The sequence below is a fragment of the Musa acuminata genome, chromosome BXJ1-1 (assembly GCF_036884655.1).
Source record: "Musa acuminata AAA Group cultivar baxijiao chromosome BXJ1-1, Cavendish_Baxijiao_AAA, whole genome shotgun sequence".
NCBI lineage: Eukaryota > Viridiplantae > Streptophyta > Magnoliopsida > Zingiberales > Musaceae > Musa > Musa acuminata.
Genome location: NC_088327.1, coordinates 602,880 through 627,766, shown reverse-complemented (window position 1 = coordinate 627,766; position 24,887 = coordinate 602,880). Strand labels below are relative to the sequence as shown.

At 39.6% G+C, this 24,887-nt stretch overlaps 4 protein-coding genes and 1 non-coding gene across 12 annotated transcripts; 2 read left to right on the top strand and 3 right to left on the bottom strand.

The window, feature by feature from the left end:
- Nucleotides 1-4,079: 4,079 nt before the first annotated feature.
- LOC135676197 (transcription factor IBH1-like 1) lies at nucleotides 4,080-5,799 on the top strand. Its single transcript, XM_065187134.1, has 2 exons — nucleotides 4,080-4,720; nucleotides 4,821-5,799. Exons 1-2 carry the CDS (start codon nucleotides 4,170-4,172, stop codon nucleotides 4,873-4,875), a joined length of 606 nt encoding a protein of 201 aa, XP_065043206.1. The 5' UTR covers nucleotides 4,080-4,169; the 3' UTR covers nucleotides 4,876-5,799.
- A 1,814-nt stretch (nucleotides 5,800-7,613) lies between these two features.
- LOC135676115 (E3 ubiquitin-protein ligase GW2-like) lies at nucleotides 7,614-11,567 on the bottom strand. 2 transcript variants are annotated; one of them, XM_065187051.1, is made up of 8 exons: nucleotides 11,233-11,567; nucleotides 11,063-11,114; nucleotides 10,922-10,967; nucleotides 9,594-9,675; nucleotides 9,385-9,460; nucleotides 9,162-9,252; nucleotides 8,235-8,307; nucleotides 7,614-8,081 (listed from the first exon to the last, which is right to left on the bottom strand). In XM_065187051.1, exons 1-8 carry the CDS (start codon nucleotides 11,437-11,439, stop codon nucleotides 7,752-7,754), a joined length of 957 nt encoding a protein of 318 aa, XP_065043123.1. In that variant the 5' UTR covers nucleotides 11,440-11,567; the 3' UTR covers nucleotides 7,614-7,751. The 2 variants fall into 2 exon arrangements, with proteins under 2 accessions (XP_065043123.1, XP_065043061.1); XM_065186989.1 differs by having other exon boundaries at nucleotides 7,625-8,081; nucleotides 9,594-9,659; nucleotides 10,888-10,967.
- Nucleotides 11,568-13,249: 1,682 nt separating this feature from the next.
- On the bottom strand, nucleotides 13,250-13,322 carry TRNAE-CUC (transfer RNA glutamic acid (anticodon CUC)). The gene has a single exon. It is a non-coding gene; the product is annotated as a tRNA-Glu (tRNA).
- Nucleotides 13,323-16,125: 2,803 nt separating this feature from the next.
- Nucleotides 16,126-22,086, top strand: LOC135582801 (uncharacterized). Of its 7 annotated transcripts, none has more exons than XM_065186808.1 (15): nucleotides 16,126-16,237; nucleotides 17,165-17,446; nucleotides 17,696-17,784; nucleotides 17,868-17,968; nucleotides 18,106-18,228; nucleotides 19,440-19,509; nucleotides 19,654-19,740; nucleotides 19,820-19,885; nucleotides 19,971-20,063; nucleotides 20,165-20,221; nucleotides 20,310-20,438; nucleotides 20,529-20,619; nucleotides 20,750-20,838; nucleotides 21,395-21,588; nucleotides 21,696-22,086. In XM_065186808.1, the coding sequence occupies exons 2-15, from the start codon at nucleotides 17,218-17,220 to the stop codon at nucleotides 21,799-21,801; spliced, it is 1,524 nt and encodes a 507-aa protein (XP_065042880.1). In that variant the 5' UTR covers nucleotides 16,126-16,237; nucleotides 17,165-17,217; the 3' UTR covers nucleotides 21,802-22,086. The 7 variants fall into 7 exon arrangements, with proteins under 7 accessions (XP_065042880.1, XP_065042516.1, XP_065042758.1 ...); XM_065186444.1 differs by having other exon boundaries at nucleotides 16,149-16,304; XM_065186686.1 differs by having other exon boundaries at nucleotides 16,171-16,368.
- A 111-nt stretch (nucleotides 22,087-22,197) lies between these two features.
- LOC135676074 (tubby-like protein 4) lies at nucleotides 22,198-24,567 on the bottom strand. Its single transcript, XM_065186901.1, has 9 exons — nucleotides 24,197-24,567; nucleotides 24,008-24,119; nucleotides 23,579-23,755; nucleotides 23,385-23,440; nucleotides 23,190-23,292; nucleotides 23,007-23,096; nucleotides 22,828-22,923; nucleotides 22,625-22,692; nucleotides 22,198-22,550 (listed from the first exon to the last, which is right to left on the bottom strand). The coding sequence occupies exons 1-9, from the start codon at nucleotides 24,550-24,552 to the stop codon at nucleotides 22,475-22,477; spliced, it is 1,134 nt and encodes a 377-aa protein (XP_065042973.1). The 5' UTR covers nucleotides 24,553-24,567; the 3' UTR covers nucleotides 22,198-22,474.
- Nucleotides 24,568-24,887: the final 320 nt, after the last annotated feature.

Sequence of the window (24,887 nt, the reverse complement as noted above, 5' to 3'; positions counted from 1 at the left end):
ACAAGTTTTATTTATTTATTTATTTATTTACAGTGGATGAGAAAAGCTGTAGACTATGAGGCTCAGTGAACAGTGTTGAGGTATTTCGGGACATGACAGATCATGACATGTCTTGTGTAGCAGCAGCTCGCTGTGAGTGAGCGGGCAATGTCCTGTTCTCCGTTCACGTGTTCCTGTAGTCTCTTGTGCCCGGATATACTTGTGCTGTTACTTGCAGGTTTGCTGGCACAAAGACACAGTGGATAATTGCACTGGGGAAGATGAAGCGAGGAGGTCATGGTGTTCGTCTTGGATTCAAAAGGAACAGGGCATCGAAGGGCCAAATATTATTGTATGCCTTGCATCATGGTAGCTGCAGTGCTCATGCTCGGTTTGGCCTAGCTTATCATAAAATTCATAGCCGGAGGAGCCTCACAGTGACAGGCTAAAGTAGCTTTCTAGGGGGTGTAAGCTTGCAATCAAAGACATCGTACTATGTATTTTATGCAAATGCATAGTTAAAGAAAAGCTCTGATTTGATTGTTAGATTATCATGCGCAACAGAGAAGACCTTGAAAACTCTTAATAGCACAGCTGAAACATGGACATGAGAAGATACTCAATCTTCTCACTATGCCTGAGTATTTATCGAGAGACATTTTCTTGATTGTAAGGTTAGATTTGGAGCATCCGAACTATGGCAAATGCAGGATTCTTTTGAGAAGCATGTGAAGGACATCAGGCCATGCTAGATTTGCAACAAGGAAGGAGAGGAACACGATGAATCACAACAACATGTGGGGGTGGGGGGAAGAACAGTAATTTTAAGAAAGGTGAAGTTTGCAAAGAGGCTCAGAGAACGCAGATCTGTTACCCGTGGCATATACCAATTTCCTGGAAACAAGCACTATCAACCAAGGTTGCAGTGCCATGGGTTGCTTGAGCATGAAATCAGCTGACAAGGCTTCCCATGTTTCGAGGGGAAGAAGACACTCAAGGGAGTAATCAAACAGATTGGCACTTTGGTTTCGGTGTCATCGGACAAAGCACTACAACACGAATCCCGATCCACCATCTAACCCGAGAATCCATAATACCGATTAGTCTGTCAGATCTTCCTAAAGTGCCCTACTATAGGACATGCAAAATGGAAGGGGTCCCCTGCCCTCTAATGATTCAAACCTGGGGGGATGCATGCCTTTGTTGGGACAGGAGGAGCCCATCCATGTGTGAGAACAATGTGGTTTAGGGCAACCCCTCTATGCATACAGTACAATAATAGTATCTGTACCTTATCATGTGGTCCTTCTTTAGAGCATAGAGGTGGAGAGAAAAATACTTGTGAAGGTCAAGGTCCACTGACCCACATGCGTCCAAGGACCAGTGGAGGTGATGAGGCCATGGTCTCATTTATCCTTTCAGATTTTGGAAGCTCACCAGCTTCGATTTCCTCACACCACTCTGATTTGATCCTTCTTTCTTTCTTTCTCTCTCGTAATTAACATAAGATGTGGTGGCCATTCATGTTGCATTCGAAGCTTAGGAAGTTAACAGTTGGATAGTTTGCTTGGGGTCATGCAAATATCTGTTCTAAAACCATCACATCAGTTGGAGCACTATTTCAGAAAAAATAAATAAAGTGGAATCAATTATTCTTCGAGTCTTCACATCATCAAAGTGTTACCCAACTTTGTGTGGCATTCTTCTTCCATCCAAAAACATCTTACCTTCATGGATCTTTTTTACCAAGCTCAAGCTCATGTTGTGTCCACGATGCAAAAGTTGGCTGCACAAGGAAGTACGTGACTTGCATCACTAGTCATCTTGAAATCCTCTGTGGAGCACATGTATGGAACGTACACTCTTCTTTTACTCTCTTCTTCCCCCAGTGTGCCAAATTGAATGAGATCATAAGCTTTAAGAGGGTTTCTTTTGCTTGACGATAAATACCATGAGAGAGAACTATTTGCAGAACTCACCGTGAAGTTACTTTCGTAGCCATTCTTCACAACCTGTTGACTTTCGGGTGCATCCTCAGAGTCAATGCTGCAATGACGTGAAAGATTATTATCAGCAGAAATCACCATGAAGTTCTCACGTCTGTCTGCCTTGCCTTACCTCCTCCTCCTCCACAAAAATAGTGACTCGTGAGGAAGATAACAGTTACTTGTCTTGGCAAGATAGAATTAGTTGTATTCGAAGAACAATTAGATATCCAAATCATATTCATATTCTTCGCATTTATATGTGATCTATGGAACTCATAAGAGTATGGGGGGGGGGGGTGTTTTCCATACGTAAACAGTCATATCTTTGTACCTCAGTGAAGATCGATCGATGCAGAGACGGTAAAAATCGACATGTATTTACACACACGAGACGAGGAAGCAAACGCAAAACGACAACGGCGAGGAATATGAACGGTCTTAAAATTATGAGCTCTTTCTAAAAGAGAAAACAAAATACAGAAAAACCTGTCATTTGATTCTCTCGACAGGACACAGAAGAACACTACACTTCCAGCCCTTCCATCGTCTTGCTATGTTGGATGGATGATGTTAATGCATTCTGTAAGTTGTTTCCGGTGCGATGCATTTGACAAGCTTATAATGCGGAAGGAATGCAGAAAACTTGTTCCTTTTCTTCTTCTATCCAAGGAGACGGTCACTCGTGCGCAGATCCCTCGGAGCAAAGATAAAAGAAATGAATCAAGCAGACATGTACAAGAACGGAGTAGACAGGCGGAGGCATGAATACTTTTGAGACCACGATCGTTCTTCTCTTGAGAAAAAGGAAATGACTTTAGCGAGAGGGCAGGGGAGGGGTCATTCGGAGCTCCAAAGGCGATCGACCCCATGTGGATACCATGTGGGATTTCTTCCCAAAGCCGACCGAGGCTACAAAGAAAAGGTCGAGCACCCACATCCATCACCATGTTTCCCGGATCCTGCTAATCCCACTTTTCACAGCACCCCGGTCTTCCAACCTTGTGCTACATATCTCACCTCCATCGTTCTCAAACACAAACGTGGAAGAAGACTCAAACTCGATTCGAACCACACGATTTGGGCGGAATGGATCAGTTCACAGAATTTTTCTGGACCATACGATCTCCCAAGTACTGATGTAACAGTTCAGTTCATGCGCGACGAGATCACCTCGCAAAGCTTCGTTTTTATGCATCAACCAGTCGTCAAGCATGACAACGAGAACCGATCGTGTTGTCAAAAGACCATTATTATTTCAGATGATAGTGCGTGTGTTGTCCGAACGAATCACTTTCAGCACAACTTTGCGTGGAGTTTCAGAGGAGGAGGAGTTTAATTTTGTGCTTAGTGTCGATCCAAGCAGGAAAACAGTAGAAAAGCTCGATCGTTCTGACTCATGAATGCGTTGCTGGGGAGATACTACAGTGGAACCCTAATGATCAGCATGGCACTTCTTGGGCATGCATATATGGTCCTTCCCAGTGCCAACTTGTGATGTGGTTTCTCGCAGTGCAGTTTACTATGGGTGACGTATGGTGCGGTGGGCCTCCGGCACCATGTGCATGCATGTGGTGTGTCTCTTCCCGGTAGACCCCTTCTCCCGACCTCCCTTTCCATGGCCCTGGAACAAATTGGTTTCTCTGCTCATACGCCCCTTAGCCTCCATGCCATCCTCTTCCCCATGGAGAAGTCCACATGTTATCTCTTCTTCCTGTTTCATTTCTTGTTTATCCGGACACTTGGTGCCTGGCTGTTTCCTAACACTAATGCCTGCACTGCACAATCATAATAATCCACAGTATACACGAAGACAAGTTCTTCTTTCACATGACTTCTCCATGTGCCAACCAAGTCAAAGAAGCCACTTGGTTTCTCGCCACTGTAGACCTCGGCATAGGAGGCTCTCATCTCAAGAGGCAGCCAATGTTTCTCTTGGTTTTATCTGCTTGCCAATGGCCTTTTCTAACCTTCCTGACTAGGTGAAAGAGAGAGAGAGAGAGAGAGGCAGGGTGGGGTGGGCGAGGGGATAAAGTTTACAGTACCATAATGACCTAGCGCCACATGCAATGCTTTCAAGAACCTACTCACGAAATCTTCCAGCGGAGCTACCTCTCTCCTTCCTACCCTCTGTCTCTGTCATCTCGCTCCATATAAGCAAAGCAAGCCTTCGACACACTGTACTCTTCCCTTCCAACCACAACCATGCAAGCCACGAAATCGTTCGAGCGAGCTTTCCTCAGGCAACTGCTTCGTGTCTTCCGACTATCTGCTGTTTCGTACAAAAGCATGAGCTTACAAGAGAGGAAGAGCGCCATCAAGCTGTCGGCGGATGTGGCCATGGCCTCTGCGAGAGGCAGCAGAAAATGGACTCGTGGCCTCATCGCGAAGCTCTCCGAGGAAGACGAGCACAGGTCCTTCCTCCGGCTCATCCTGGGAACGGAGTACGAGAGACTGACCAAGCCATGCCACGGCTCATGGAAGATCCCAAGAAGCAAGAAGATCGTGAGGAGGAGCCTCCGAGTGTGCTCAAGGAGGAAGAACAACCTACGCGCACCGCACGGTGTCAAGAGCAGTGTCCTCGCCAGGACTCTGGTGGAGAAGAGAACACATGCGCTCAAAAGGCTTGTTCCCGGGGGTGAGTCCTTGGATGGGTACTCTTTGTTAGATGAAGCCTTGGACTATGTCATCTCTCTTCGAGCTCAGGCGGATCTAATGCAGAAGCTTCTGACGACTTTCGAGGCATCAAAGCTCAGGTAATTAAGCATCATCATCACTCTTATCTGTTCTCCTCCCTTATATCATTGATTTGCGTTGACCATCTTTGCACCATTTCTTCATTACTTGCATCCACAGTGCTCTCAGCAAATGCACATTGCCCGAAAGAAAAGCTTCGTTCGTTGGCAAATGAGGGATGTGAGGTGGGAGGCTGGTATTCACCAGCAAAAGTTGACAGAAAAGGCTCAGCTAAGGCCAAAGCTCACACTGTAAAATGGGAACAACGTGGTCTCTGAAGAAAGTAACATGGGAAGAATGTGGTGCCTGCAACGAGTGGTTTGTGATATGCTTTGAGATTGAAGGTCCCAATGTGAAGGACCGGAACTGCGCATGTTAAACCTCATCATATGGTTGTATATTTCTGCTACTTTGGTTTGCGAGAGTGGAGAGGGATTAAGAAGTGGAACTTTCTTTCCTTTTGCAATCGATGTTACTAGCTCTTGTAGTTACCATCACATACAAATGTGTCTGGGAAAGCAAGAAGCAGCAGCAGCAGCTCCTCTTCAAAGCACTCAAAATCCGTGTGCTGTTCGAGCAAATTCACTCAAAAGTCTATTATGAATTATTAGTTCCCTTTATACTCATTCGTATATGCACCGTTTAGTCTATAAACATTTCGAGGAATATGTTATATGAACAGAAATGATCATAACTGAGTGTGTTGATATATATCATGGGAGAAGTGGATTCATCAAAAGGGAAAGCTTTCAGAAACAGTAATGCTTTCATGCTTTTTTGTTTCTTTTTTAGATCAAGAGAACAAGTCTCTGCATAGTGTCGTGTTCATGTTTGTATGTATAATATCCATCAACCTCTGAGATTTACGATTCAGCAGTCTGTATCACCGTTAGTGAACTGAGATCACTTGGACATGGTTTAGCTTTTTAAGTAAGAAGCTAACGTCATGGATGTTCGTCTTAGGACATTCCATTAGGTGATGATCATCAATTGTTGTACTGTAGTTTGATGGATTATTGTGGAGTTATGATCCAGTTTAATGTTGTGGGCCAAACATTAAAGGAATTAGCCTCTAAGTTTGAGGGATTACTCTCGATTATTTACACGATTTGATCGATCTATTGTCGATTATTTTGTGATTTGGTAGGAAAAAAAAAATGCATCTATTAACACTAAGAAACAGCTTTCGATCAAATAAAGGTTGGAGTAATTTGTACTAAAAGAAATTAAATGCAGAGCTTTTAACCATCCAAAACCTCTGAATGTAGCTATCATGTGATGATGACTGATAGCTTAATTAGGATCATCAGACCAAACAACTCAACATCACATCCACAAAATTTTCTTTTTATCTCACAACATTTGATCATCAAGATATATGTGCATATATATCTCCAATTACATCCATACATGCATTTACTTGGATAGCTTTCCTGTTGCTAAATCCAACAATTTCAAACCATATAAATAATAACTTTCATCAACTTTTTCTTGCATATCCTACTGGAAAAGGAAAATTTTATTGCCTTGTTGGCCAAAATTAATGAGGCTCAGAAAAAGAAAATTTCCAAACTTCATTGGAATTGTGCCAATAAACAGACATGGCATGAGGATATATCTTCACAAGGACCTAACTTATTTGCACATTTTACATAACAGCTGAAATCCTATAGCAAGACAAGGCCAAAAATTTCCACATCAGTGCCCATGCAATGTTTCCAGTTGCCTTCCTAAGCACTAACACAAGCAAGTTGGTCTTGTGATGAAAATATTGTCCAGAACAACAATTTAATACAACAGGGACAGAGACCATTTCACTCTAAACAAGTTATCAAAATCTTTCATAAAAACAGAGGAGTTATCATCAAAGTTTCTTGAGGATTGAGTTACAGTATGGCAGTGATTAAATGTTATGGTTTAAAACATACATAAATTGATAATTTGATGATGATGTATCAAACTCACTAATCAAAACATAGACACATTGAGGATGGATAGCTGGTTAAAACTTGGAACTGCTCATCTTTACCACTTTAAAGAAAAAAAATCTCAGCTTGGAACAAAATTCCACAGTAACTCATCTTCCAGTACACACACAGGTTTTTGCCACAAAAATAATTCTTGGCACAAAGTCAATATTAAAGTATCTAATTAGAGGAGAAAAATCTTAGTTTGTGAAACCTTGCAACCAATGCATATGATCATAGAAATATGGTGAATGTTGATTCAAGCTACAGCTTACAGGTGCTGAGTGAAGGTATTTTACTTGCATGGGGGGTTCTAAGTTTGGATTAGAGGAGAACAGAGAACATAGATAAAAGATGGTCCAAATCTATGACTAGGGACTCATCAAATACACAGATGGGTCCCTCAAATTGATATGTTACATATAGTAGACCATGCAGAGATCTACATGTTTGGGTAGGTAATGTGTCACTACCAATGGCCCTGAAAACTTCATGTACCAAATGCCATTTCTAAGAATAACAGCTCTGACAATTTGTGGCTTCTCCAAGTGTAAGCTCAAGGAAGTCCATATCGCTGCTACTCCAACAGTTTTACTCTACAAACAACAAGAGCAGTACAGTTGCTCAAACATTGAAGAATGTCAACCCAGACTTAAGAAAGGAAATCTTGAACTCCTAGGATCAAAACACCACAATTCTACATGAAGCTGCAAAGCTACAGTTGATCAATCTTTTATATTAACTATGATACAACATTCAATTCTGGTGGGTACCTCATGCTGAAACTCATGCTTTATGCCCATGTTTATGGCATCTATGACTATGACTATTCACCATGATATGTGCAGACATGAAAATTTAGATAACTAATAATTCTGAAAGAAAAAAAGTATATATCGAGCTTTAGAATACAGGACATATCTGTGAAGTTTAGTTTGGTATAATTATATATCTACGAGAGACATGAGTGCCAAGAAAAAGATCAGTTATGAATACTTGTACTATCATCCAAGAAAAAGGCTCCTCATGGTAAATTGATATGTAAATCCAATTGCTTAAACAACTAGAGACACGATTACAGGTATCAAGTATGCTCTTCGTCTGAATCGAAAGATGTAGCCAAACATTCAACCAGTGATACCCTTATATTTGATTCTTCAGCTGAACTTCCATGTGGCTTCAACTTGGCCTGACTTTCACAATCTGGCTCAGGATGCTGTGCCTGCAAGAGATTTTGACCAGGTAATCTTGAAATACCAACTGCAGCTTCCACAGGCATTGTATCTGTTGAAGATACTTCGCCAGATGATTGTAAACAAGTTGCATCAACAATTTCATGTTCTGCATTTCCGAATCCAACCATATTGCTAGATCCAGAAATTTGATTTGCAGCACTTTTCTGTAATCTGGAATCCTGTAAAGAAGTGATGAAAGCTAAACTTCAAATATCTAAGGAAAATGTTACAATCTGCGGTCTCTGCTTGCGGCAAACCAGTATGATAAACAAAAAAAGAGGCAACAAAGAGATTGGGATGGTCAGAGAATCATAGAAGAACAGCAAACTCACAATCATGTGAAGAGAGTCCCATATAGCTTCCATGACCATGACTTCTTCAAGGTTTACACTTAGATTTTCATTCCTGCATAAAAACTTCACAATCACTAACCCTTTCTAGAAATACCAACACACTAGGAATAAAGAAAGGACTTTTTGAAAAATAAATGCCTTCATCCTGACCATGTAATCCTGCAAACCCCAAATAACATTGCCTGTTTATGATGTTTAATCAATGGAGGACTAATTATTTGTTTATAAGAGGCATGAACATCCTGATTACAGATAATAAGACAGGGTATCAACTTACATAGTACTTTTGCCATTGTAGAAATAGTGTTGCAAAATATAAATCAACAACATGCACTCAGTGAACTATGTAGATCAAACGAACCATCATTTCAATTACACGACGAGCATATCTAGAGGGACATTAGCAAAGGCTGTTGCCGGTAAATTTTGCAGTGCAGCAATATAACAAAAGGTTACAAGAAATGATATTTTCATAAGATCTGATAATGGAGTTCAAAAGAATAGTGATGACAAGAATATATACCGGATAGATAACTCTGCACACTTTCACAATTTCAACAGATAAAGTGATTTTACAGGGTAAATTATGTAATTTTCTGGTCCAGAAAATATTTAAATACGAAAATTCAAAATCATATTTATTCCTTTTTCAGTTTATTTTCCAGTATGAGTCCTGCAAATAAAAGAAAATTAATTTGAATTATAGAGAATGCATAATTCACACAGTTTTGTTTAGAACTTATGAATTCCACTTAGTGATGCACCCAAGGCCATGACAATTTTTCACAGTGGCAAGAATCACTGAGAAAATTAGTGACAATGAATCTCAACAATAAGGGCATTACAAAAATTCAGAATAATAGGGGAAAGACATAGCACAATATATGAGGGGAAGTACCAAATGACCTGTTATTGCAAGTCCGGAAAGGACCATCCAGGTCATTTCCTTGCATCAGAGAGGCCCCTCGTTCAGACATTTCCCTAATATTCTGCGCACCTGCAATAGGCACAGATATACTATATCGCAATGGCAAAAGTAATAACTTAGAAACAGAACTAAATTGGCACAGATTTTTCACCTCAAACTTTGTAAAGGGATATTAGAATTTGAAGAGAAGTGGAGATTCACCTGATGGTATAACTTGCCCAACAATTTCATATTCATGTTGCATCCTAAGTTTTGCTTCAGTGACCTTTTGCTCTTCCTATAAGCGAACAGCAAAGTTGCCAGAATTTAAAGGACAGTGAGAACATATCATCTATTCTTTTCTGGATTGGATAAGATATTTATATATGAAGCACATGAACTCAAAATTCAATCAGAAGTAAGATACATACAGCTCGTTCTAGGTCCTTCTCTTCCTCAGTTCTAGCACCACGATACTCAACTGCATACCAGGAAGTCTTGCAGAATGGGCATCTTTTATCAATAAGTACTTCAAACGAGGCAACAAGTTTTGAAATAGAAAAATGAAAACTTTACAATTTACAAACAAGTCATACCCAATGATATCCATTTTAGCCATCTTAGAGAACAATTTTTTTAAAAAAACAGGTCACATAAAGAAAGAAGCCATTAGAGAGATGTCACCCAACTATATTAAGTACCAAATGAGCCCTGCCGAGACCAACCAGTTTGTTAAGTTTTAAACCATTCTTTCATCATGATGTGTCCTCTTTACAAGTTGAATGCCAGTTCAAAGGTCTGAGGTTTCGTAACATGCTTGTTTTACATCCTTGCTTCTTGTCCAATACTAGTAAATTTTATCTTGGTGTCAGTTGTCTTGGAGGAATCATGTCAGCCATCACTTTAATCTAATGCAGCAAATCTCATCCAATGACAATGGATTCTGTTTCCAAAAATCAAAGCATGAGCATAGTAAATTTTGAGTGAATATCTGTAGATGGATTTGAATTGAACAAGTTGTCATAAGTGCGAAAAAAACTCCCCATGACAAAATTGTTTATTGTGCTAATCTCCTACATTTCAATTAACACAAGAATACAAGGATACAGATGAAACTTTTGATGGAAGACTTTCTCTGATTACAAGCCAACATGGAAGAAGGTAAAACCCAATTATGTAGAATTATAGAATAATCCTCCTAAAACTTTAGCAGATGGTTCATGAACTCGTAAATAAGCAGTGCTATTTCTATGGATTTCTATCAAAATCAAAAGAAATATATGAAGTACTTTGGCAGTCGTGTCTTTGCAAATTCCAACAGAGAACAATGTAATATACGTTTCTACAAGAGAGGCATCATGACTCCAGAAACATGGTGATGAGAGTAATCAAAGGGTGTGTGTGTGTATATATACACAGTTACACACACACACACATGTTGGTTTGGTCAACTTTTTGTTCTCTGTCGGCAGCAACACCACAGCAGCTCAATTGGAAAAGACATGAAAACCTGATTATTGGTCACCTTTTATCTTTTCAGACAAAAATGACTATAAATGACACTAATTCATTTCACATGCATTCACTATCACAACCAAGGAAAGAGATGCAATTCGGGCATCCAAATCAACATTCATCAACAGCAATGATTCATGAAGGTAAATGCAACGATCAAACACGCAAAAAGATACGAATTGAAGAAAGTAATGCAGGCAGAAGTAGAACCACAGCACAAGACGATGAAGACAGTGTAGGATACTGAACGGGACGACTCGCATCGGAAGGCTTCATCTGCAGAAAACACTCTGCAATTTTTATAAAGGAAGTGTTAAATGATGTTGGCAAATAATAATAAGAAGCAATATACGCCTAACGAAACAAGATTAAGCAGATTCCCCACCAGTGCAAATGCCTTTCGAGCAACACCGGGATCGATTCAGGCTGGGATAGTACTGTCCAAAGGCAAAAAGGAACGAGCTTGCTCATCAGAAGCCATGGCGAACATAAAACAGAGAGAGTTCGAACAAAAAAGACGCGATTTTGATGGGAGGGCAAGAGAGAGGGGATTACGAAGAAGCAAATGGGGCACTCCTCGAGATCGCGGGGGTGGTGGGGGACCTCGTCGAGGGCGTCGAAGCAGGGGGCGAGCTTCCGGGCGAGAATGAGCTTGCGGAGCTTCTTGTAGTCCAGATCGGTGGGTTGCCGAAGGATGCGCTGCGGCCGGGTGAGGCGCTCCTCCACCGGCCTCCGACGGGAGCCGCTGATCCGGTTCCCCATCCCCGCCCGCCTCTCCCTCTCATCAAGGGACTAGGGCTTGGGATGGCGCAAGGGGAGAGGAGGAGTAGCAGTAGGAGGGAGTGGGAAGGAGGAAACTTTTAAATCAAGCAGGGTATGACAAGAAACGGACGTCGCAAGCAAAGTAATGGGAGTAGTAGCCACAGTGATCGAGTGAAGTAGAAGGCAGTATGAATGTTGCCTATGTTCCGTGGAATCACAGAAATGCCATTGGGTTGGGAGTCCTTCATCAACATTGCTAGATTATTATGGAGGGAAAGAATCACTTGGCAAATTATTTTAGGAACTGTGGTTTGTTTTATGACTTAGCTGCAGATTTCAATTTTTTATTTATTTATTATGCATATATCTTTTAAAAGTAAGTAATTTCATAGATTATTTTTTTTTAAAAAAAAAATTTCTCCGATACATTTGATATTTCATAAATCGATATGCCGAGTTAGACTAGTGAAACATATACGGGTTCAAATAAAAATTATTTTATTAGAAAAAATATTTATGAGTATTACAGAAAAATAAAAACTCTAAATATTAAATATAAAAAAATCATCATTAAAAAAAATTATTTATGCAAATTACAGTGTTTTAGAATATGAAAATGTAGGGAGATGCATTCATGCAAATGTAAGCTATTTTGGAAGGCACAGGTGAAAATATAGAATAGAGGAATGTAAAATGTTCAATGCATCATCTTTGATGGGTTTGTATCAGATGTGATTATTCCCTAAAGCATGTTTTGGTTCCTACAGCACTGCAAGATTGTAAAGTTACTTCTTATGCTTGATCAAGAAGTATTCTTCCAAAAATTAATATGATGGCAATGAGCTTTGCTTGGTAGGAACACAAGGTATTGCAGGCCTAAAGTTACAAGATGATGCTCAACCTGAGGGTGAAGGATGAAATGGCCCAATGAGATCTGCTCTGTTGAAAGCTGAAACACAAAAAATAGTGCCAGCCTTGTCTCACTAATATAAAACAAGATGGAAATTAAAAATTAACATTATTGGATAAATTCATATAATAAGACATGCTTTGTGATTTAATGCTCATATTTGTGAGAGAAAGAATAATTTGATAGGATTGATTGCTCATTTGATTTAATTTGGTAGAATGAGACATACAACTTCTTTGATTACATCTCCTTCAAAAGAAAAAAAAAAGACAAAATGGTACTGCCAGCTCATTATTAATAATTCCAAAATATATTTTAAAAATCAGCTTCTTTTCAAGGAAAATAAAAGTAAAATAAAACCCTTTTACCAGCCAAAATTTTCCTTGTGAAAAATAATGTCAGCTAATTTCTTAATTAAGAACAAAGGTAATGTCAGATTGTGTTCACTAATGCAAGAGGAAATAAATAATTAATCAAAAAATAAATTTTAGCTTACATTAAAAAATCTGCAAAATATAAATTTTATTAAATAAATGGTGCTAAAATAAACTGAATTAAAAAATATATATTTCTGAAAATTAAAAAACATTATCCAAGAGGAAATAAATAATTAATCCAAAAATAATGTCAACTAATTTCTTAATTAAGAACAAAGGTAATGTCAGATTGTGTTCACTAATGCAAGAGGAAATAAATAATTAATCCAAAAATAAATTTTAACTTACATTCAAAAATCTGCAAAATATAAATTATATTGAATAAATGGTGCTAAAATAAACTGAATTAAAAAAATATATATTTCTGAAAATTAAAAAACATAATCCAGAAAAATAAATTGTGCTAAAATAAACTGAAATAAAACAAAGCTAAAAAAACTTCTGAAAATTAAAAAACATAATCTTCCGTTGCCGGGACTAGAACCCTGGTCTCTCGGGTGAGAGCCGAGTATCCTAACCAACTAGACTACAACGGAGGACTGTTCTAATTCAATATTTATTTTAGTTATAGTAATATATATAATTAAAGTAGGCTTGTACCTAATATTTCCACTTACGTTGGTAGTAGTAAAATAAAAGCAATGAATATAAAACAAATGTCACATGACATGTGTTTGGCATCAGCGAATTCAAAAGGTATATACATCCAACATGTAAGGAGTAGAGTTAATATCTCTACGGTCTCCAACGTGGAAAGTGACATCGGATCGGATTATTCTGAATTTTCCGACGTTGGCGTAACCCGCCACCGCAGTGGATCGAATTTAAACAAAGCACGACGCGACATGCCGGCGTCGAGATTCCCTACTTTCCACGACACATGATGTGCGTTGGATTAAACCCACCCGGTGGTCGCCAATCAAGCCATCACCTCCGCGTACGGTGCGGGCCACCCTCGACTATGGAACAGCATGCGGACATCGGTGACCTATCACGCACGACACGGTCGGTGATGTGACCGTCACTTCGTGGCTGTCGATCTTATCCTGACGGTGATACGATCGACTACTTGTGGTGAGTCAATAGCGACCGTCGAACTCACTCGACGTCGTTGTCCACTACAGCGTGGTGTCGATGGACGCACCAAGGCTCGTCTCGTGATTCGTGCCACATCGTTGCTTTTGTAGATTATTTATTGTAGCTTACATCTACATTCGATGCTCTCTTGTGCACGAGACGATATATTTTACGCGTAGAAATTGCAACAGGTTGGGTATGTTTAGGTTCTCGTGACTATCTGATCCACTTTAGTTAGGTTCAATTATTTTAGAATTGGAATTAGGATGGATAGTTATCGAAATGATGTTCACATTTTTTTTTCTATTTGGATAGTTATATCGATCTTTTCTTTATAATTATAGGAAACAAATTTATTTTCTTAAGAAATCAAAATGACTTACAGAAAATGTGTCATGGGAGAAACGATAACGTCGACATATCGATACTGGACAATCGATAATGCTCTGTCGACATATCACGATTATACGATTGACACATTTATTATGTAACACTTAACTTGTTAATATCACATGATTGATGACTCGATCTCACGTATATATACTCAAGCCACATGGATGATATAATATTTTATTACGTCAATGTGATCAAATCTTAGGCCTCATGAAGTAGTATATCGATGGCAGATGGATCTCATGCGGTATGTTCATTCTGTTTCAAAGTTTCATGTTCTCTATCTCGCCTTCATAATCCAATCCTGCGTTCAACGTGAGTTAGTGATAATTACGATTGAAATTAATGTCAAATTATCACACGAAGGTAACAACAACGAACACTCATGAGACTCATAAATATATTATAAAATTTATTGGACATATGTATTCGATTTGTTCGACTAGTGTATTAATCTAGATATTAAAGAGATATTATCGGAAGTGCCTTGACATAGTTATCGTGACTATCTGATTCATTTTAGTTAGGTTCAATTATTTTATAATTGGAATTAGGATGGATAGTTATCGAAATCATGTTCACATTTTTTCTATTTAGATAATTATATCGACTTTTTATATATAATTATAGCAAGCACATTTATTTTCTTAAGAAATCAAAATGACTCATAAAAAATGTGTCATGCGAGAAATGATAAGATCGACATGTTAATACTAGACAATCGATAATGCTTTCTCGACATATCATGACTATGCAATCGACACATTTATTATGTAGCACTTAACTTGTCGATGTCACATGATTGATGATTTGATCTCACTGTACTCAAGTCACATGGATGATATAATATTTTATTACATCAATATCACGTGATCAAATCTTAGGTCTCATTGAGTAGTATATTGAATCTCATGTGGCATGTTCATTATGTTTCAAGTTCTATGTTCTCCTATCTTGCCTTCGGAGTCCAATCCTAAGTTCGATGTGAGTTAGTGATAATTACGATTGAAATTAATGTCAAATGATCACACATAAATATATTATAAAATTTACTAGACATATATATTTAATTTGTTCGACTAATATATTAACCTAGATATTAAAGAGATATTATCGAGGGTGCCTTGACGTAGTTCTTGAAGGGTTCAAATGATTCGATAAAAAAATTAACTTAGAAACCGATCCGAGAAATAGGTCAGATTAGATCCGAATCAACTTTACAAAAGGAAACTTTCAAACATGCCACCATCATTTGAATTTTGAATAGAGCAAAAGAAAAGAAAGGTATGAAGAATAATTAGTTGTCTTTTATTTCACTTCCTTACGGAAACGTGTTTTATTTTAGTCAATCATCCCAATCCGGTCGATGGACGATCCGCGGTCGTCACGTGTTCGGGGTCCGATCTCCCCAAACTCGTCTAATTGGAAGATACGACACGCGTGTGAGTTACCGCGGATCGTTTCTGATCCGGAACAGCGGATCCCTCATCCGCGGACGCGACACAACTGCGCCGTCTCTCATCGCATTCCAACCGTACGATCTCTGCCGCGCAGCGCGTGTCCCCGCCTCGGCGCCCGCGAATGGCATTTCACAGGATCGGGAACACGGAATCCCAGCGCGCGGACCGACCGATTCTTCCCGCACCCACACGCGACGTCACCTGCGCCCTGGTGTCCTGTTCCTGACTGGATCAGACAGCATCCCTCTTCCTTCGACCCTCTTGCGGGCCCCATCGTTTCTCTGGGCTAGGCAATTGGGTTTGTGTTTCCCGTGCACGTTTCCGGCGCATGACGGCAGCACGTGGCGGGCCCCGCTGCCAACGAGGCGGGTGCGTGTACTATTCCGGTCCTTTTCCCATACTAAATTAACGCCTCTCTCTCTCTCTCTCTCTCTCCTATTCCTTCCCGGAGACGGATTCTTGGAGACCAAAGAGATTAGGACGCGGAACCGACCCTACGGCGGACCATCACCTTGCTACAGGCATCGCCTTTTCTTCATGAGACAGTAGAATTTCGGTCTTCCGACCCGTTTTCCCTGTAGAACCAAGGTTAGGGCTTGGTGGCTTCTCGACATCCTCGAAGACGTCGCCGGAGAAATCCATCGATGCCGTTGTAGAGTTCTGTTGACGATTCTTTTTCGTTGAGGATCTGACTGGAGGAGATTGGTTGACTTTGGAGTTTTTCTGATTCCGGTGGCTTGCGGAATATGCTTCCGTTATTAAGATGTCTTTTTTGGATAAATTTTGATGGTGTTTTCTTCTTTAAAGTGTTGATTTCGTTGGTTTCTACCTTTGGCTATAGTCAGAAAAAAAATTCTTCTAAATCGGGAGGATTCATTTTGCCCCCTGGGTGTAAAAAAGGCCAAAAAGATAGTTTTTTTGTGATACATTAACCTACCTTTTCCCTTTGTTTGTTTTCTTATAGCTTTCGTTTTCAAATCGCGTCAAAACTAATTGGAAATTATTTTGAGATTGCATGTTTTATATCGAGATGCAAAGGTCTGAATTTGCTCGGCCCGGCTTGGAATCTACTGTCGATCGGATCTGGATTCTGTTCATGATGATGATAAAAGTTCTACAGTTTCATCTTTCTCTTGGATTTGAATATAACGGATTCGGTGCACCATCGAGAGGTTCATGAATTGGTTGTACTACCTTTTGCAATTGTGTAGCGAGTGTTCCGCTTCGGTATGTAGGAAGTTTCTCCAGCACTAATTTTTAGGTCGTTGCTTTGAGAGCCGTACAAGATGTTCTCTCTTCCATGAAGCTTTTTACTGTAAAATTCCTCGTTTTATATTCGCTTTTACAACAAAAAGGGGAACTTTTTTTGCAAGTTGGCATTTGAATTACGTGATGCCATGAAGGTTTTATCTTTATTGATTCTGATAGCTTTTGTGTTGCCTATATAGGTACGATAGCTGCCAACTGAAGTTAGACTACCGTACGTTCTCAGTCGACAAGGATGAGGTCATTTGCTCGAGCTCTTCGACAAGTTCGAGCTCCATCTGGGGTTCATCGGGGAGCGCTTTCGCACACTGGGTTAGGGAAAGATGGGAAAGTCTTGATTCTGGGTAATTCAGTTGTTGATTGTTCGCGGAGCGCCTTTCACGGCAGAGAAATTGGTAGATATTTGAACCAGAGTACGGTGCTATCGAGATCTCTGTATACTCCTGCAGCAAATGACTCTGAAGGTTATCTTTTTGTTACCATCATCACCTTGTTATCTTTGTTTCCTCCCTTGTGGTAGAGAATTTTAATGCAAATCTTCCATCCTGTGTTCTATTTATACTATTGTCGTGCAAAGTGTAAATTTCTGGGTACTGCCTTTTCAGCTGATTTTGCGTATGTAATGCAAATAAACATGGACAATTAGGAGATTTCTACACCGATGCAAAATTATGTTCTCTGTTTTGACATGTCATTGACTATGCTAATCCCAGTGTCTAACTATGCTGGAGGAGCTGGCCCTTTGTCAGAGTATGAAAGGAGAATTGCTTCAGGAGAACTTGCTGATGGAGATGACTTTCAGGTGCAGTCACTAATTTCAATCAAAGGAGCGTTGGCTAATTGGAATTTTTGGATGCTCTAATTGTTGTCTGACATTTGTCTTAGGTAGATACCATTCAAGAACTGCAAAGGCTCTATCGGGAGCTTGCTGAGCTTGAAGAGAGTTGCCAATTGGATAGATATACTGCATCCAAGAAATCTCAGAGGTAATTTGTGTGTTGTTACTTAAATTTGACATCTTGTTAATATTTGTTGGTGCATTATTATTTTTCTGTTGTACATTGAGTTTTGCTTCTTTATTGGTCTCCTGTGGTTTATTTACTGGCCTTCAGGGTTTTTGCAGGAGTAGGTGGCTATGGTCCCGTCTCATTCCACAATCTTCATATTCACCAGTCAAAGGTCTATACCTGTATGGAGGAGTAGGCACTGGAAAAACAATGCTTATGGACTTGTTTTTTGATCAACTGTGAGCACTCTGTGAATTCCATTCTGATGCATTCTGTGGATACTAGTTCCTTGACATGTCTGTGTAACTGGGGAGATTTACCACGTCTAGGTGCCCTATGATTGTTAAAGCATAGCTCTAGTCATGATTAAGTTCACAATATAGATGTCCTTCCAAATTCTTTATTGGCAGGTGGTCTCATTCAGAATTAAAAAAATGCAAATCCTGAGTTTGGCATTGTAACTAATTATTGCTACTGACTGATCATGAAAAATTTATGGAAAAGAAATTCTGATTACTGTTTTACAGAGCCATATAAGACTGTTCTCTCACTTTGTTATTTTCTGTTCTCTTGATCTTTTTCTGGAGCAACGCCTTCAAATCTCATTTAGATGGCAAAAGTGAGGAACTAAATAGGAAGTTTGCACTTGATACACACCAGTCCATGTCGTTTATATCAAATATATGCAAAATGGTACCAACCCCTTTTATCATTTTTTGTAACTTTGCTTTTCTATATGTCCAGGATGGTCCAGTCCTGAACCGGCCAAGCTAAATTTATTTGTCTTGTTATCGAAAACCCTTGGGTGAGATCCAGCTTGGCATATGACAAAATACTTTAAGAGAGGCAAATTGTCATTCAAAATGTTAATAATATTTTATGCCAATCAGTCTGCTTTTATGTGATAAGTGGTCTGGCTTTTGCTAAATTATTTCAAAGTCGAGCCTAAGGCTAGTGACAAGTTAATCAGATATTTGCTATAATAGTATACCTGCAAATGGATGCCCAAGTATGATGAAGTTTAACATAAATCGGAAGCATATAGACTTGAACTGTAACATTCTACGTAGATGCTTGACAGCAAGCATTTGGTATTTCCATTGTCAATCTTAATGAGGTAGCAAAATGCATCCCACTTTTCTCAAAAAATTCTCAATTCTTAATAATTTCATGTTTGCTTCAATGCAAGTAGTACTTGACTGGACCACCTGATATCTAGTTCAGGATAGACGTTAAAGGTTCTAAATTGAAGACAGCCAAAAGTATAACTGCAATTTTTCACTTTTTTATTGATTTGATATAGATTTACGATCAGACTTTTTTCTTTGCAAGTAATTGTTTTTCTGCAATGTAAATTTTATCGGCATACAATTGAATCATTGTAACTATGACTAGCATGTTTATCATACTCTACGAGAGCTCTTTCTAATACTCCTTTGTTCTTGTGCAGGCCATCTAATTGGAGGAAAAAAAGAATTCATTTCCATGATTTTATGTTGAATGTGCATAGCCGCCTGCAGGTACAGCTGGTTCTTTGCATACCTGCAATTTTTTTTTATCCTGAGATTTTCACAACACCTAGTCAGATGATCTTTTAAACTGGTTTTTCTCCTCCTCTGCTTAATGCATTTTTATATTCTCTGCCTGGCATAACATTCATCTAGATGCACAAAGGAGTATCAGATCCACTTGAAGTCGTCGCAGGAGAGATATCAGATGAATCCATTCTTTTATGTCTTGATGAATTTATGGTATGTTTATGCTTACTAAACAATAATTTTCTCTGTACAGTGTTGTTTTATGAATAATCATTGAATATGTCATTAACAGGTAACTGATGTGGCTGATGCTCTGATATTGAATCGTCTTTTTCGGCATTTATTCAGTGAAGGCATTGTGTGTTCTCTGATCCTTTCAGATTTACTATAAGTATAAGTTGAAAATGCATTAATCCAAGTCATTTACTGTATGCATTCTGTAGGTCCTTGTCTCAACTTCAAATCGTGCTCCAGATCAGCTGTATGAAGGTGGATTGCAGAGGGACCTATTTTTACCATTTATTGAGACCTTGAAGGCAATGGAATGGATATATTTGTTCAAATTTCCATTTGGTTTGCAACTAGTTTAAGCATACAAGGACTCTGCTGTTGGGTTGAATGGAAATGTTTGTTGCAGGAAAGGTGTGTAGTTCATGCAATTGGCTCATCAACTGACTACCGGAAAATAGGTTCGGTAAGTATAGTGCATTTCTTCAGCAATACAAATCTGAAGTTTGTGTTTGTACACAACTCAAAATTTAAACTTAATTACTTTGATGCAGGCTGAGAAAGGTTTCTATTTTATTGGAAAGGGGCACACTGGATTTTTAAAACAGAAGTTTCAGCATTTGATAGGACATGATAAACCTGGACCGCAAGTTGTAGAAGTTGTTATGGGAAGAAAATTGCAGGTCCTTTTTCACAACCTGACATTCTAAAATAGTTAGCACTTTCAGTGGCTCATGGTCTGGCATCTTTGTTTTTTTTTTTTGTTTCTCCAGGTTCCTTTTGGTGCTAATGGATGTGCATATTTTCCATTTGAAGAACTTTGTGATAGACCTTTGGGGGCAGCAGACTACTTTGGACTATTTAGTAAGTTATCTATGTTCCCCTTTTATCTTTGTGGTGAGAAATTAAATTTCTTCATAGGCTGTATCATTGGCTTTCATGTTATTGTGGTGTTCTATAATTTAATTTCGAATTTTGCCCCATTGCCATGCAGAAAATTTTCATACGCTTGCCCTGGATGGGGTGCCAAGATTTGGGATCCACAACAGGACTGCAGCATATCGCTTTGTCACATTGGTTGATGTGAGTATGATTTGTAACGAGCTTTATGATTTCCATGTTACAGAAAATCTTTTCCATGTCTTGAATGAAAACTATGCACTTTTGTTGGATAAATTATTAGAGAATTTCTATTTATATCTTTTACTAAAGGAAGTTTTCATGCGATCATTGTCTAGATAAAATAACAGACATTTATATGATTTGTTTTTGGAGAAAATAATATTATCTATGTTACGCTGATGTCAAATTCAAATTTTTTTGTCTGACTGATATCTTGCCTTTTTATGAACTTATTGAAATAATCTGATTGACAAGTCTCGTTGACATCCAAAAAATTCAAAGTCCTCTGCATTCCAGTTTCTTTCATTTAAATGAGCATAATGTATATTAGGTTCTGAATCTGCACCAATTTCATAGTGTTCTTTGACCTGACAATACAACTTCTGTCACATTTCTATTTCATTTTAGCAAAATTCTACTTAGAAGGGTTGAATTTTGTTATAAACGAGCCATAGTTTGTTGTACAAAACATTACTTCTGTATTTTGGTTGTCATTATACGAGTCACTTTTCAACAGGTGATGTATGAAAACAAGGGTAGGCTGCTATGCACAGCCGAGGCATCCCCAGTCGAACTCTTTGAAAGTATTGTGACAGTTGCCGATGCTCAAAAGATATCACCAAGAACATCATCGCGGTCGCAGAAGAAAGATGATGTTGATCTTTGTGTCGACAACGAGCTAGGATTCGCTAAAGACCGCACAATTAGTAGGTATGACTCCAGCAGTCGTAACAAGAAAGGAGGTCTTCTATTCTTGCATTTGATATATGAAAAACCAATAGTGGTGTGAGCTACTAATGATATTGTTATATTTTCAGATTAACCGAGATGAACAGCAGGGAGTACTTGGAACAGCATGAAGCCAGATTGCAGGAGAAGGCCTCTGGAGAAGCACGTCTTAATGGTGTTTTTGTAGAAGCATGATTACCTTTTCTTTTGACATTATTCTCTATATAGTCTATTAAGGAGCAATTGATATCATCAATAATATCATCAGAGGCTTCAGATATAAGGCAGAGAAGCCTGCTTACCCTGTAGATGAGGAAGCCCTGAATAATCTTGCTTATGATGAATCATAATGGCCTATCTAATCTTATTTGTATTTTTTTGGGTACGATACCGAATGTTGATAAATATCCTGTATTATTTTCTTATCTGTGCAAGCTCAGAACGAGTTAATATTAAATATTGGTGACGGATTTTGGTGTATGGCACTTATGGTTCACTTGTATTTTGGTAGCTGATGGTGAGAGCTTTGCTTACAAGCAGCTAAAAGTTCTTGAATTGAGTGTCAAGAACTCGCATTATCTGTTGCAAAATAATCGCATGCATTTTGGGGCGCTGAAAACATCTCATTGCATAAGAAAAGTCTACATAACTCTGATAGTGAAGCAGGTAATGAAACATTACAATGGATTTTGGCCTCCATCCTTCATTGTTTGTCAGAGATCTTCCTTCAGATCCATGTTCATAGATGTTCCTGGATGACATGCCAAGTGATTTGTTCCTCTTCTTTGATAATGAAAGCCTTAATGATGGTTGCCATTGATGTTACGCTACAAGGATTCATATTTCTCTTTGTTCAGAGGTTGAACATCTAAACTGAGCAACAAAGCTTGGAATCAATGGATGTCAAACAAATGCAAAATGCTTGGTAACCAGTCAAAGGATATCTGCACAAGAGAGAGAAGGTTGTTTTAGATGCGCATTCTACAAAATGAATGCTTTAAACAAAGGTATTACTTGCCTATAATCCATTACATATTTTGATTTCCCAATCTTCCCAAGCTGCAAAATAGTCTGCTTTCCTTTCTCCTGTTCAACAATGTATGAACAGCTATTAATCTTCAAAGCAAATAAATGGGGAAATCTTGTGTACCAACGCAAAATTTGCCAAAAACCAAGCCATGATTTAATGTGATTGATGCAGTCCGAGCAAAAAAGATATACCTCCATTGTCAGCTGAAAGTTCTTGACCGAACTTTGAATTATTGGCCCTGTTCTTCCAGCTCTTTCTCTGAAGTCCAGTTCATGTCTTTTTGTAAACTAACCAGCACCAAACCAATGCATATTAGCATCACCAATCAAGTGAAAGAACTCTCGTGCAGATTCAATTTGGGAATGCTTACGGTATTATAATACGGCACTCTTGAAACAAGCCGATTGGCTCTGTTCGAATTCTCCCCCCAGTCTTTTGGAAGTCCATTAATGTGTTGGATCTGCCATGGCTCCAAGTCCAAAGCCAAACATTAGATGCACACTCCAACTCTTTAATCTCAGTTGGTCTTTACAAGGATGATCGTGGAATTCACCTGGGTGGTGTTCGAATTCTTTAGCTGCATGGATTGATACTTGGGAATCCATGCCCTCAAGCTTCTATAGTTCCCTGTGATTGTAGTTACTGTAGGAAGGTACCTGTCATAACGAATGCATTTAGATCACTCCTGAAAAAGATGATGGGACGCATCCTGAATTCATAGAATAAACCGTAGACCAAGTTTCCTCACACTACAAGCCCGAGAAGACGCCTGGAATGCTTCTTTCTAGGATCAAATCTGTTCCCCTGCAGCAAAAGAAGGGAGAATTATTATGCATGATGTCAAGTCCCTGCTTACTGTCAAATTGAACCATGAGCTCCTCTCTCTCTCTCTCTCTCTCTCTGTGTATCAAACTTCAACATGAATGCAGAGATGTCAACAACCTGATCCCAAATTTGATATTTTGATCCCATGAGGTTCGCTGTTATACTGCCCAAGAAGCTCTCATCTGAGTTGCAGAATATTCCGTTTGGATTCTGAGCAACGATGAACTCAGACCTGCCATTTCGCCTTCTGTGCCATGCAACAGCCAGTTTCCGATCTTGTCGTCCCTGACCCTCCTGCAATATCCAATCGAGATGATAACTCTCAGAAGAACTAAGCATTTTGTAGAGTTTTTGAGATTATTCAAGTAGAAGAAATCTTGTCAGAGAAGATTGAATTCTTGCAAAATCCCAAGTTTCTTACAACTAGTTCTTAGAATTTCTGTGTTGGTATGCATCGAAGAAAGCTTTAACAATATGTCATGCGGGGATGGATCATTAGAATGCCACAAACATCTTCCCAACTGAGATTGTAAGTGGAAAGCTCACATTGGTGTAAAGTGTGTAGAAAGACATCCCACTCCTGCCTTGTGTTCTCTCCTTGAATATGATGCAAGTGCATCTCCCAACATCCAGAGGCAGAGGCCTATACAACAAGGACCTGCACACACACACACACACAGCACGATTATTGCAGCTTAGCTCAACCATCCCCGCGTAGGTCTCTGTAACGCTCACCTGTTGGGAAGAGTGGACCAAGACGAGGCCGGCGCGGATTCGGAGTCGGAGAACTGATCCCACACGTCCGACGAGGAGGATAGCGGTTCCCACGGCTTGGGCGGCCCGAGGAGCGACGACGACGACGATGGTTGGGGCGGCTCGTTCAGCTTCATGCAAAGCTGCAGGGAGGACGGCCTCAGCGCGGGCTTGACGTCCAGCTTCTTTCCCTTGCAGGAATTTAGGCTGACGACGGGGACGAGGTTCTCCTTGTCGGGGTCGAGGAGGGGATCTTGGCAGCGGGATTGGTGGGGCGAGGCGGAGTTGCGGTGGTGGGAGGAGGGCAGTGGATGGGGCTTCTTTGGAACAGCAGTCATCGCTAGAGAGAGAGAGAGAGAGAGAGAGAGCCAAGTGGGTTAGGGGCTTCTTCGACGGGTTTTATGGGTGTGGAGGTGGTGGGGTCAGCTGTGGGTTCAAATTTGAATGAAGTCTGGGTAAGAAAGAGGGGAGGGCTTAACGGTTAGTAAAACCTTGGGAAGTGCGTCGTACACTTGGTTTGGAGTTATTTAATGATTGCTTCGGGCGGTGGGAGGGCGGGAAGGTGACTTGGTTTTGAATCAGACCGGCCGAATCCGGTCTGACCTGAAAACTTTGGGCCGATTTGCCATGCCTAGTCCTCAAAGGCTCCGTTTGACCCGGCCCATCTGATTCT